Genomic DNA, 14,817 nt, shown 5'->3' with positions numbered 1-14,817 from the left:
GGATCAAACCCGTTTCTCCAGATTTAGAGTCCACTGTTCTCAGCCACTACACCACGCTGGGGGAAGGAGGCAGCCACAGGCAGCATTCCTCTCCCCCACCATTCCCATTCAAAGGTCCTGAATGCAACAGCGCGCCACTGGAGCCAGCTTGCAGCTTCGGGGACCCCTCCAATGTGATTTTCCCCCTTCTAGCTTAGCAGCCAGGCAGCTGGGGCCACTGGCTACCTCCGATCACTCACCCACCCAAGCAGGCGGAAGGCCGGTTGGTGTTGGCAAGGGTCTGAGGCGGAGGATTAGCAGAGGGGTCTACACCTCCTCAAGGGCCCCGATCCTAAAACTGAGATTCTGAAAATCCTGGCTAGGCTATACCATGGGAAAATACGCAGCCAGAGGCGGAAATATACCAAAAGGGGAGTTGAGGAGGGCAATCATTCTGGGAGCTTTTAAGGGTGGCTGGGAGGGAGACAGCCAGGTCTCTCCCCTTATGGGACGCTGTCCAGCAGGAATTCCTCTTCCACTTTCCCCACTGCAAGAGCACAGGACACCGTACAGAGATTTGCCCGTCTCCGTCTACATGCAAGGGAGAGACCGAAGGGCATTACCAGCTTCAAGCAAATGTGGCCTCGAGGCTGAGAGAGGGGAAAGCCAGGCCAAAGGGACGGACCACTCTGCTCCGAAAAGTAAAAACCCAGGTGGGATCAGGGGGACGGGCATGGGCCCATTTCCCACAGTGCAGCCCGCGACCCTCCACAAGATGGAGCCAGTGGGCCAAAGAGAAGATTCTGTCTTGCAAAGCAAAAAACCGGTCAGGAGCAAGCGAAGACTGGGACGCTCTCCCTAGATCTTCATTATTACTGTTAGTCACTGTTGAACCAACCAAACTTACCTGCAGCGGCGGCTTCTACTCAGTTCCCCACGTCTCCTCGAGTCCTCCCGCCTCCTGCTCGGCAGCTCAGCCAATTGCATGCTGGTTCTCTCCCGCGCTCAGCGCTGCGCTGGGCGGCTGCTTCACTGTCCCTCCCCCAGATAGTCCCTCCCTCGCTCTCTCCGCACCGCACCGCACGCCTGGCACGCACCCCCCCCTCCACAGTGGGCGGCGACCCGGCGGCTCGGATCGGATTCGCACAGCCCTCACTGCAGTGAGAGAGAGTGAGTGAGTGAGCCAGGCAGGGGCAGAGAGCTGCGAGTGCGAGTGCGCCCCCCCAGATGTTGCGCCCGGTGCGGCTGGCCCCCCCTGCACCCCCCACGCTACGCCACTGCGAGCCGCACACTATTAGGGCTGGGGACCACCAGTAGATTAGCATCTGATGAACACAATGTCCTTCGGGGGGGGGGTGTACTGGGAGATAAATGAAGTCAATACTTAATTCAGACTTAAAGGAAGTTCTGTTAGCAAGGCTGCATAAAGTTATATCAAGTGTGAATGACTAAAGGATTTCTTATACATCATTGTGGGCCAGAGCCATCAGGCAGAAATATTTCTAACAAAGCATAGGAAAAATGTTTAAATCTAGAAATGGATTTTCTGTATATTTATCTTTGACAGAAGCACAATGTATGACCTTAATCAATGGCATTGAACCCCACAGAGGATAAATTAAAATTTGTAACACTGAAGTTTATAGGTGTTAGAAATGTTTAAAAAATGAAAATGATGAGCATATGTGGTGGGACTGCAGAGATGCACAATCACAGCGGGGGTCAAATTGTGAATGTTATTCTAACGGTGACAATTGGATTTTGATATAGCTACATTTATCCTCAGTCAGATCAGGGTAGGTTGTCAGAATATATTAAATATGGTAGCTACAGCAAAGGCAATTTGGGCTTGGCACTGGAAAAAAGCTACCCTTATTTCTCAAACAGATGTTATTAAAAATACTGAAAATACTAGAAATGGACATTTTGACAGATAGTATATGAAAAGGGAATGGGACTTATTATAAGAATATTGTGGACAAAATATAATTTGTGAGAGTATGGAATTCTGACAATGTAGCTATACTATTTGGACAGACAAGTTTTTTGTTTGTTTTTTGTTATAAAGACTTATGGGGTAATTTTCTGGAATTAAAAAAAAACAACTGTCAAGTTTGAGAGCTGAAGCATAATTCCTGTTTCCAAGGGAGCGTTTTTCTCATTTATGTTACACTGATAAAAGAAAGAAGGATTCAAAATGCATAACTTCTGATTGGTCAGGTTTATGATTGGTCAGTAAGCAGACATTCAATAATTTTCATTGGACTTCACCTTAGAACCCATGAGAGGAGGGGCTGAGTCATAGTGAACTTTTAATTGGTTGAAGGGTTTGATGGGAGAGAAGAAATGGGCAGTCACAGTGAGTTTAGTCAAGGTGTGTGAAGATTCAGCTATTGCTGATAGAGGTAACAAAAAGAAGAGCAGAAGAAGAGTTATCTGAAGGAAGGAGGGGGACTGAGAATATGGAAGAGGCTGGAAAAAGAGGCTCAGCCGAGGAAGAGGAGGGGGAAGCTTCCAGGTGCAACACTTTACTCCAGTATCTTCAGTGAGCGGTCCTGACCAGAGAAAATTAATGAGCTTCAAGATTTAGCATAAGCCAAGAAACCGCCTGACAAGAAGACAGACTTCAGAACAACACTAGTAAAACTATCGAGGTGCTGACTTAGGGGCATAGACTAGAGAAATGGGAGAAGTAACATAGGGATTGCTACCTCACTTAAAGTAATCCTAAGGAATACAGTAAGAAGGTGAGCCTGCATAATAAAAGTCGTTAAATATTCATACAATTCTTTTAAATATTTAATTCTTAAATACACTTTTAAATATTTGATTCTTGTTACTCCTTAGTGTCTGTCTATCTTATACCTAATATAAACTAAGCTACCAGGCTATAAATAAAAGGCATGTTTTACTTTTAATGGTAAACGATGCCAGTAAAAAACAGACTAATAAACAGAAACCATTATGCTTACAGTAGAATTGTGGCCAAGGGATGGGACAAGTAAAACTTTTTTTTTTTTTTTTAGAAAACACACAAGGAAGCCTCAAACCCACCACATGGACATTATCCTGAACCTTGAAAATCTACCTGTGGGCCAAAAAATATTGGTTATCTGTGATTCTTTCTTCCAAGACTGGCTCAAATCTTATTAGTAAGTGTGTCTGTTGCATACAGTGACAGGACATTGAGAATAACAAGGGGAGGTTAGTAATGGGAGCTTTGGGAGACATAATAAACCAAAGAATAAAGCAGTAAAGCTGCGCAAAATGACAGGGGAAAGTAGCATGAATCCCTATTGTCCTTGGATTTTTCATTGTTTTGTTTGGAAATAATAGAATAAAGGAAGGCAGAACAGAGAATGAAAAAAGAGGGTAAGTTGTTGTAACCACATAGTAAAAATCTTTAAAAATTAAAAAGAAATTAGTAGGACAATGAGTGACTAGCAAGGTAATATGTTCTGTGAATATTCAACACAATGGTTATGTTCTGGGACAATTTTTCATCCAAGATGTGTACCTTTTCCTCTCCTGGGGATTTCTCATGGGTTGTACCAATTATATGAATATAATATATCTCTTAGGGTTTTGACTGTGTGGCCAAGGAGAATGTTTTCATACAAATGTGGTACACCCAGGTAACTCATCATTTATTCCTCACTTGGAAGGGCACTGAACTTGTCTAAAATTCATGCCAGGTTCAAAATTCTTCCTAGATGTAACAGAAAACCAAACACCTGAATTTCTTTTGCCTTATAACCAATCTTTTTACCTGGTGCAAAGAAAATCAGGTATAAAATAAGTCCCAGGAGCACTGTCCAAGAGTAAGGTGTAGGGCAGAAATTGTAAGCCCAAAACGTGTCCCCCGTTTTGAGTCTGGTCTCATTTGAGCATCTGAAAGACAAATACCATATAAAATGAAGTTTAAATCAATACCTGAACCAAAAAAAGAAACCATGTGATTTTCAACAGACTAAGATCCAGTGGACCATAAAATCCAACTCCTGTGCTGAATCACGACAATTTCTACCTAAATGCAGATTACATAATTAAAAAAAAAAACCTTTAGAGGAAGAAATCAATCCTATAATATTCCAAGGCTGCTTATTCCTTTGCTAAATTATTTAAACTATTCCTGCCTTTGGTTACCCAAAAACTACAATGTGGCTACCAATCAGATTAACGCAATAGTTATGGATTTATTTACTTCATTTATACCCTGCCTTTGTCCCAGCGGGGACCCAAAGTGGCTTACACAATTCTCCATTTTATCCTCACACCACCACCTCAGACGGGGTTGGTGTTGTGATGATAAAATGCAGGAGCAAACAACGCTTTAAACTGCTTTGTGTCCCCACTGGGGAGAAAAGAGGGGCACAGCTATCTACACAAACAAACATAGGATGGTGAGAATTTATGAAAAATATGGGAATGGGACGCTTCCTAATCTTTAGTTTTGGGTCAGGAAGCTTATCTGAGCTTTGTAGACAAGGGATTTACAGCTCCATTGCTCTCAAGCTTCTTTGAACCGTATCTTGTGGGCCAGCAGTTCAGTGACTGTACAGTTCCCTGAAGCCTGAAAATGGGCTCAACTGTGCTTGAGCTGTAATTATTACCCACAATTTGGGCAAAAAAGAAACAGAAAGGTGAATTGGTTCTTGTAGGTTATCCGGGCTGTGTAACCGTGGTCTTGGAATTTTCTTTCCTGACGTTTCGCCAGCAACTGTGGCAGGCATCTTCAGAGTAGTAACACTGAAGGACAGTGTCTCTCAGTGTCAAGGGTGTAGGAAGAGTAATATATAGTCAGAAAGGGGTTGGGTTTGAGCTGAGTATTGTCCTGCAAAAGTATTGTCCTGTAAGTATCAAGATAATGTGCTAATGAGGGTATGGTATGTTAATATGGAACCATTGTATCCTGAAGTGATCTGTTAATGTGTGTAATCCAAAGCTAATCTGTATGGCTATTGTTGAATGTTGTCTTTGTCTGGAGGTTTTTCAGGGCAGGAAGCCAAGCCTTATTCATTCTTAAACTCTCCTCTTTTCTGTTAAAGTTGTGCTGATGTTTATGAATTTCAATGGCTTCTCTGTGCAATCTGACAAAATAGTTGGTAGAATTGTCCAGTCTTTCAGTGTCTTGGAATAAGACCCTGTGTCCTGTTATTCCAAGACACTGAAAGACTGGACAATTCTACCAACTATTTTGTCAGATTGCACAGAGAAGCCATTGAAATTCATAAACATCAGCACAACTTTAACAGAAAAGAGGAGAGTTTAAGAATGAATAAGGCTTGGCTTCCTGCCCTGAAAAACCTCCAGACAAAGACAACATTCAACAATAGCCATACAGATTAGCTTTGGATTACACACATTAACAGATCACTTCAGGATACAATGGTTCCATATTAACATACCATACCCTCATTAGCACATTATCTTGATACTTACAGGACAATACTTTTGCAGGACAATACTCAGCTCAAACCCAACCCCTTTCTGACTATATATTACTCTTCCTACACCCTTGACACTGAGAGACACTGTCCTTCAGTGTTACTACTCTGAAGATGCCTGCCACAGTTGCTGGCGAAACGTCAGGAAAGAAAATTCCAAGACCACGGTTACACAGCCCGGATAACCTACAAGAACCAATGAACTCTGACCGTGAAAGCCTTCGACAATAGAAAGGTGAATGTTTGATGGTCAGTTAGAAACAACAGGATAAGGCATACAAAACGTCAACATTTTTTCCTAGTAGAGAAATCTTGGGAAAGGTGAATTTTCCCACCCACCCAGGAAAACCTATAGTAAGCAGATCCTAAGCTGAGTCAAAAGGAATTCACCAAAGGCTAACTCAAACACAAGATGTCACCACCCTCCATTGCAATCTCTTTTCCCTTGTCTCGTCCATAATCATTTTGCACAAGTGTGATGACTTGATAAAAGTAATCTTTCAGTCCCCTTTCAGCAAGTTTTTACACAGTTTTCTGTTTTCCCCCCCAAAGCTGGCTAGAGTAGCAAGTAAACCATGTGTGCGCAATGCTTGTCTTTGTGTTGAAGCCATGATTCTTTTGGTTCCTACCATGCTAAATAAGCAGACTCAAGTTTATTTCCTTCTGAGACCCACCTTACACAGGCAGATTTTTGCATTCACGTTGGCTTTTAAATGAGAGACAATACACTAAACAGCTTCACTGCATCATATCATCTCATTTCAGTGTTGCTCTTAGTATCTTTTGCAGGTGCAGAGTGATGAATACTGGTTGATTATTCATGTCGAAGTGTCTTGAAGCAAACAATACTGTAATTGGTTTAGTAGATTCCTTTCAGGCAACACTGCAGCTGCCCATTAAAGTCAAGTCCAATGTCTTGTTATGAATGCATCTCAAGCTACACAAAGGCTCTAGTCAGTTTATCATCCTTCCTTGTTAGCCACTATGAAACAACCTGCTGATTACAGTGTGGCTTACAGTCTTAACTAGCAAAGGGACCATCATTAGGTAGGGTGTAAAAGGAGAAGGGAGGACTCGCATCCCCTCAATCCCCTGGGAAACGCAGTGCATGCCTTTACCCTCTGTACATGGGAGCACACTGTACCAACTAAAAATCCCTATACTGGGGGAGGGCGATGAAACGTTGGTGCCAGAAGACAGGTTTGTACTCAGTGCAATATAAACTTAAGCAGGGGAGGACTGCTTTAAGGTGTCAGCAATGATCGGATCCGACACTCTGGCCCTGAGAATTGTATTATTCTGTGCTGGGCAGAATGGGATTTGTAATCTTTTCCTGTCTCCTGTTGCAGGAAAAAAGGATTTGCCCTTTGTATTACTAGGTCCTCAAGTGTTTCATTTTTCTATTATGTACAGTGATGGGTAGCTCTCCTTGAAATCTTTTTAAGAACTCTGATAGGAAATCTTTCTTTAAAATAAACATGGAATAGATAAATTCAAATATATGCACACAACCTCTTCCCTGACAGAGCAGGCTGAAAAAAAATATCCCATGCTGCCCAGTACAAAAGGATAGTTAGAACAGGAGATACATTTCTGGAAAAGAAAAGCTCTAGTCAGCCCCCCCTGCCCTGGACTCATCATAGTGGTATTTCATACCTTAGTAAATGGGGAAGGATGTGGCTAGCAGGGGAAACCACTCTTAAGCAACAGGCTCAAATCCAGCAGACTATCCAAACTGAGGGGATTTGGATGTTGATCTCCCCCAAATTAAAATTTACCATGGTAACACTCAGAGAGACCACTGGGGTGGAGGTACAAGCTTGCTCCTGGAGTGGATCCCTTTCTTACCTGTGCCCCAGGTTGCCATCTGTTTCAGGCCAAGCTAGACTTTTTTTTTTTAGAATAAAAAAAGAATTTATCTATGCTATCCTGCCTGTCTTCACACCTGTGCCAAAGTAACCAAAGGCAGTTTCCGTACAGCTGATGGAATGAAAAGGCCTTCCTCTTCCCACATCAAGTGCCACTGTTAATACAAACCACCTTGATGTTATAGTTTACAATTGTTCTGCTGATCTTGATTCCAACAGCTCTCCTTTTTCTTGTCACACAAAATAAGAAAGCCAAGTTCTCTGGCAGTTTATTTTCCCAACTGCCACATTTAATTAGCTACTCTGTGTTCTTCTGTTGCCATGGTTACTTCAGATTTCCCCAGAGTTCATTGTTTCTGGGCATGCTCATTAGTACTGACAGTGCAGGCAAGTCTTGAGTTTTTGGAATTCCCCCACTACCATGTATTTTGTGTGTGTGTGTGTGTGTGTTTCTCCCAGACATTTTCTAGAAAACTGCTTGAGAAGCATAAATAGCATGATATTTGGGCTTTAAATCAGGTGTAGCTGCTGTTGAAAAAATTAACAAATGATTCCAGGCATCAACAGAGATACATCATTAAGGTGCAGACATCTTTCAAAATAGCTACTTTGGGGAACAGGAAAAAATGGGCATTGTCTCTTTGTACAACATTCTTCTCCAACTTCAACTGAAAGGGGTTACCACAAAAGGATTCTAAACATCAGATGTAGAGGCTAGGCCAGCCCAGACAGGAAAAGCACACATTGATGATCTGCAGGTTCAGACACTATACAAATGATACAAGGCTGAAATTACTGCAGTAATTGTACTTTAGAGACACCCCCCCAAGTCAGACACAGACAGTTTTTCTTTAAAGAAAGTAGGCAATTAAGGGCCCTTCATAAGGATGCCAGAGATCTGCTTTGGAGAAACCTCAGAAACCATGACCTGGATTGAGCTCAAGTTACTGTCTAACGAAAGCAACATAAGCTTACTAAAAGTACTAAAAGTAAAAGATGGTTTCCTTTGAGGGAGAATTCTTGGGAGTTCTTTATTTACACACAGTGCCCAGGTAGAGGCAAGGAGGTAATCCCACAGAGCAGCAGGTCTGCTACCTCACATGAGTCAGAGACAGACAGACAGAGAGGCTGAGTGTGCACTGCAAGGAGCTTCAGTCAACTCACAGCCATATCTGACTCTCAGGGCAATCCTGAAGGCCGGCGTAGCTAAGCCACTCCCTAAGGGGAGAGTTACACAGTGCCCAGCAGTGAAATGGAGGGATTAAAAAAAAAAAAATTTTAACACGGGCGCTGCTACACCAGAGTAGAGGAGAGGAATGGCAGTGGCCACTGTGGTGTGGGGAGTGGCGACAGGGCCCTGATCTGGTATTCAATCTGGAGCCAGAACAGCTGGCGGACCACTGGCTGTACACGTGCTCTCCATGGGGTTCCTGTAAGGACCTCACCACAGCCTCCAAGCACACAGTCAGATTTTCTGGGTCAGCATCTGGCTGGCTGTGCACCAACTGATGCAGCTGAGTGTCATCCACATATTGATGACATCCCAGCTCAAACCTCCTGACTAGCTGGGCAAGGTTACACAAAGAACAGAACAGTGCATTTTCAGTTGCAACATCTGCATTTACTCAACAGTGGCTCTTTGCAGATGCAGCCCTTGGCACAGTTGCTGCAGCCAGCTGGGAAACAAGAACAGCAATTTTTTTGGCAAGAAGTGTATTTGCAATTTTTGTATTTGCAGGAACCAGCAGTTACAAGAACCACCAGCAGCGCAGGGGCAGTCTTGAGGATCCATCACACTTAGAGGCTGTTCACAGTCAACACAAACAACTTGTAACAGAAGATCAGACAGCACAATCAGCTGTTGCCAAGTTCGTATGTACATGATGAAGCCATGATGTGTATGTGCAAAGTGCTCTCAAGTTGCAACTGAATTATGGCAACCCCAGCAAGGGGCTTTCATGGTAAGTGAGAAGCAGAGGTGGTTTGCCATTGCCTTCCTCTGCAGAGTCTTCCTTGGTGGTTTCCCTTCCAAGAACCCATCCTGCTTAGCTTCCAAGATCTGATGAGATCAGGCTATACCATGCTGCCTTCTCTCCCCAAAGCTATCATGAGACCCTAACAATTAACATTGAATAAATACTGGCCAACTGTTCTGAATCACTAACCCAACAAAGGAATGTTCAGCTACCAGCCGCAGCAATATTCTCCTTCACATTTTATTCATCCACCATGCAGAGAAAAGGAAGGAGATATGCAGGATGCTGATGAAGGCTAAGGCACAAGCTAGGTTATATCTCTCTGCTTCTTTTTGTGTGTTCCTAAACTAAAGGCTGGGCACATAGTGTAGACCAGGGGTCGGCGAACTCATTAGTCAAAAGAGCCAAATATCAACAGTACAACGATTGAGATTTCTTTTGAGAGCCAAATTTCTTAAACTTAAACTATATAGGTAGGTACACTGTTTATTAACTTAATAAACTTTAATTAAAGTTTTAAGTCTTAATTAAACTATAGGTACACTGAATAAAACTTGATATCATACTGAACAGTGATCTTATTTATTGATAAAAATTAAATTGTAAGTCCCTGCCATTTCCCCCTCCCCGTCCGGAGTCCTCATCTGGAGGCCTGGTCTACCGCCATAAAAGCCTATTGGTAGACCTGGCCTCCGGCTGAGTCCCATTGGGAGGCCAGGTCTACCCCATTGGCTTTCTTGGCAGCAGACCTGGCCTCCGGAGACCCATAGAAGCCAATTGGTAGACCTGGCCTCTGAAGGGGGACTTTTTCCCCTCCTCGGAGTCCAGGTGTACTGCCAAGAAAGCCAGTGGGTAGACATGGCCTCCCAATGGGACTCAGCCGGAGGCCAGGTCTACCAAAGGAAGCCCGCCCCGCCCAACAGCTGATAGGCGGGGGGGCAGGAACCACCGAGCCGCCTGCCCAGCAATCGCGCGGCTAGAGGGGAGGGGAGGCTTTAGCCTCCCAACCATTGAGGGAAAGGGAAAGGGGGACCCGGCCATTCTCCACAGTGTGTGTGGGGGGAGACAGCGCGCCCGCTCGCTCTCTCAGGCGTGCCGGCTCCGCAGCCCGGCTGCCGGCATGAGCGGGCGCAAGAGCAGGGGCTCCGAACCAAGTTCGGAGAGCCGCACTCAACGGGCCAAAGAGCCGCATGAGGCTCTGGAGCCGCAGTTCTGAGACCCCTGGTGTAGACGAACAGTGGAGGCAAGGGGATGGATGACATTTTTCAGTTCAAAGTTCTCCTATCCAAGCTTGCAAGAAATGAAACCAGGAAAATACATGGACACTGTATCTTTATTCCCACGGGTGGAATTGCAGCTTGTTTCAAGCTGCAAAAGTCTCCTTTTGCACACTGTTCTTCCATTCATGGCATTTCTGTCCTGTTTTTGATTTTTTAAAAATATGGCATTCTATAATATCTAGTTTGAGCTTCAGACTTCTACAAATATGAAAAGGAAGGATTTGCAAGGCGTAAAGAGGTATGTATTCGCTATGTGAAATACTGTAACTATGTGGTCATCACACTGCCATTTGTGTCTTTTTCCTCAAAAACCTCTTTAATAACCCAGGACAGCACAACATGCAACAAACACCAAATGCTTTATTTGGTTCCGGTGTGCAGCAATTGTCAAGAGACTTTTTTTCCAAGTAACTCAGCTTAATGGGAATGCAAATATATGAAGAACATTCATAGCAACGTAGCTTGCAAAAAAATTATTCACATCACCGCCAAAGAATTTGTAAACAAGAATGTGTCAGATCATTACTGGGAGCTGTAAATGATAAGGCCATATCACATTATTCCCCCCAAATTATTGTTAAAGTGGAAATAAGTCATGTAGCTACAACTTTTAAATGCAACTTATTTGTTTCATATTCTTTCCACAAACATCAACAAAAGGAAATGTTCAAACAAATGTAGATGAAACACCCACAATAAATGGAAGAATATGATGTAATGTTCACTGTGGTTTAAGACTATTCTTATTTCTAAACACTTTTTTGATACAAGATGCTCATAATTATGAAACACCTGACAAGTGCAACAATTATAAGCACAGAATGGCAATAGATTGCCTTCTGTGAAAGCACTGGCCAACAGACTAGTGGTGGTGATATTTTTCATCTGGGCAAGTAAATCCTCTGGGTCCAGAGGATGCTTTATTGTGTGACTACCTGAATGCAGCAGGAGATTATTTTCAGTCTCTGTAGTCTGGAGAGAGAGAGACAGGAGAAGGGGAAATCTCAAAATGCAGCATTCTACAGTGTTTGAGTTTGGGCTTACTCTCAGATAAATGTGCATAAGAGTGAAATCCTGTACACACTTATTTGGGAGTAAGCCCCATTCAACACAATGGGTCTTACTTCTAAATCAACATGCAATCCTATTGGCTATCAACTGTAGCTACAAATTGTGGACCTCTTCAAATAGGCCACACTGCTGCTAGCTTTAGTTTGTTCTTCCTAAAATGTATGTCTGGGAATGCAAGACATCTCCAAAAGAACCCACCAAAGGGATGATTCATATATTACAATCAGCCTCTCATATCTGTGCATTGAACAAAACCATGCATTGTATGAGGTGCAATTCCATGGTTACAACTTGGTTGACTAAGATGAACCATGACATATGTATAAAATGATGAGTAGAGTAGCTCTCTTTAAATTATTATTAACGGTGCCTGTAAAAATATTTGTTTATTCATTTATATCTTCCTCTATTGTTCTCCCTGACTGGTTAGTTTTTCAGCTACATTTTGTTTGCTTCACAGGGCAGAGCAAATCATCCTGTCCCATCCAATTGGCTAGCATTTCCATGTGACTAACCCTGGAAGTATAAAGCAGCAGTGTGGCAGGACTGGGTGTCTCCCAGGTGACGTGTAGTGCAGCAGCCAGTAGCCAGCTTGGAAGGGGTCTCAAGTCCATTGGTCCCATTTCCCCAAGCACATGCAAGACCCTCCAGTTCAGTTCAGAGTTCAGTTCTTCAGACATACAGTTCAAGGAAATAGTTTGTAGCATCCTTCCTGCCTCATGGCTCACAAGTTCCCCTGGGTACTCTATCCATCATTCCCCCAGCAAGCCTCTCCCTGCTGTTTTTAAGCCTTGCCTTAACAAGCACCCTGGCTTGGCTGACCTGCTGCCCCACCTGCTGCTAACGGCTGCTGGCTTGGCTGGTCTCCAGTGGGGGTTGTCTTGCCTTTTCTGAGCAGGCTTCTCAGAGCAGCCCTTTTGCTACCAGCCATGCCTCAGGGCTTTCCTCATGAGAAGCACCTCCTGGCCCCCGGTAAGTGCATTCCCACTGTGACCTGTTCCTGTCACAAGTAGCAATGAATACTTCCACAGGAACAGCAAATGAAAGAAACAGGCACTCAACAGATCGAAAATGGGCAAGTTACTTGCAAGTATTTATAATCAAGGGGGTTCTCTCAGGAACCATTTCAGCCATCACTATTTTCAGCCTAGAAACTGAAACAAGCATTTGGTGTCATGTCACCTAGATTGCTTTAAGGAGGCAAATTCATTGAGAATACATCTATCAAAGGCTATTAGTTCTGGAAAAATGAAGGTTCATGTTCTGCCTCCAATTAATAGCTAACCACTGCTGGAAACCAGGTTGATTAGATGGACTTTGGTAGGGCCCAGCGCAACAACACTTACGTTCTTAAAGGAAGCCGGGAAAACTGCCATTATTATGCAAGTTCCTACTCCATATACTGGTTTTGCCAATGGGTTACTTTAGCGCCATGGGATGTGCAAAGGTTAGGGTCTGTTCATCCATTAAAACCAGCAGTTTATTTGTATGTTGCCAGTTACAAGCGATGAATCTGCCTTAGGTTTGTACATTAACATTGTACCAACCTAGTCTACTAGTCTGATAGTACAATGGACAGAATCCATTATGTAATCATGGCTTTCAGGTATAAAAAGATGTTTTGTAATCACCGATCGCGTCTAACAACTCTACTGGTATCTCTATTAGTTGGCTGTGCTTAGGAAGGCTCTAGAAAGCACGCAGCTGCATTCACAGGAGAAGAGGAGGAAGAAAGCCTGCTTAACTATCTCTAGCTTCCATACAATCTATTATGACACTAAGCAAATGACGAGGACAGTTGAACTACAGCTGAGGGCGTAACAGTGTAATTTTCATCAGTTTCACCCTGGCAATGAGATTGCTACTGCATGCATGCTAGAAAGTTGGCGCTAGACTAACACGCCAGGAGCCATGTGCTGCAGCCTTCAGGAGCTCTCTCCCCAATCATCCTGACAGCGGTGTAGAGAGTGTTCATGAATTGCCAGCAGACTCAGAAACGAGGAAAATATCACAGCATGTCCCAAGACATTAAGAGGGATGGACATCCAGAAGTACCCTCTCCGCACTCTGAATGTATCTTCCACAGTAAAAGCTTGAAATTAATGACATTAATTGAATTGCTCGTTAGAGAATGGTAAATTTGAATATACTACAACATGCCACGGCCAAACTAAATCCAAAGTAGACTGGGGGGGAGGGGAACAAAAACAAAGGGAGGGGGTATACAGCTTTCTGAAGTGCCAAAAATGAAAGCTGAAAAGCAGGCTGTTGACAAGTGAGTAACTCTTGTCACAGATGCAAGGCACAGTTAATTAGGTTGCAAAGTCATTAATGCCAAGTAGCTTTAGGGTGAATTTTATGAACATTGACACTGTTTTGATGGGACTGAACGCTGAAGCTTAGTCTCTAATGCAGTCAGATCCAGCCTTGCAGATTTCAATTTGTTCCTTATACAATACGCATAACTGCAGTGGGCCTCACATTGCCTTTTCAACTTTATATATTATTCTCAGTTCCTCCAAATTATTAGCCATGAATATCCCTTTATTCTTGCATAGTGCTTATTCTTCTTTCAGACTGCTGCTTAAGAACCAGAGAGAAGGCATCTTTTTTTACTCGCAAGCAGCCGCAGTTGGCGAGTCTTTACACTCTCTCATCACTGTGAAAAGGTTTCCTTGACAGACAGAAATGTATTGCACGCATTCTTGTTTTAATGTTCTATTATTCTGAAACTTTATTTCAGTCATTAGCCATCATTAAGCACAATTATAACAGCTGTAATCAACAGCACAAGAATAGCAAAGCACAGAGACATGTTTGTCAGAAGAACAATGATTACATTAATCACACTTGACGTTGATTTTTGTCTTGAAATATTTCTGCTGTTTTAGAGCTGAAAGGTGAATGTGAAGCTGGCACATGACAGAAACAGTTTTTTTCCCCTTCCCATTGTGTGGACTACCAGCACAATGGAACTATGATCCTGAATGAATATATGAAAAGACTCTACAATTCACTGGTATGGCTCATAGCACAGGATACCCAATACACATGTTTGGTTAGTATCTTCTTACCCCAGTACAATTCTCTGTAAAGCTGCAGTTTTTCCAGTATCTTTCATTAACTAAATTAAGCTATGACTTTTAGTTTAAGCAGCTAATCTTTACCCCACAACTGCACTAATGCTCTACTTCTA

At 43.2% G+C, this 14,817-nt stretch overlaps 1 protein-coding gene across 1 annotated transcript in view; it reads right to left on the bottom strand.

Annotated features, from left to right (window-relative positions):
• LOC130493176 (proton myo-inositol cotransporter-like) overlaps positions 1–14,817 on the bottom strand; it is a gene marked incomplete at its 5' end in the record, with an annotated part of 51,258 nt that overhangs the window by 5,660 nt on the left and 30,781 nt on the right. The window contains one exon of the mRNA XM_056866879.1: positions 3,749–3,870. Within this exon, the coding sequence (XP_056722857.1) occupies positions 3,749–3,870 (122 nt within the window). The remainder of the gene's footprint in view (positions 1–3,748; positions 3,871–14,817) is intronic.

The sequence above is a fragment of the Euleptes europaea genome, unplaced genomic scaffold (assembly GCF_029931775.1).
Source record: "Euleptes europaea isolate rEulEur1 unplaced genomic scaffold, rEulEur1.hap1 scaffold_85, whole genome shotgun sequence".
NCBI classification, from domain to species: Eukaryota; Metazoa; Chordata; class Lepidosauria; order Squamata; family Sphaerodactylidae; genus Euleptes; species Euleptes europaea.
Note: the sequence above shows the minus strand (reverse complement) of the source record. Positions and strands in the feature narration are given on the sequence as shown.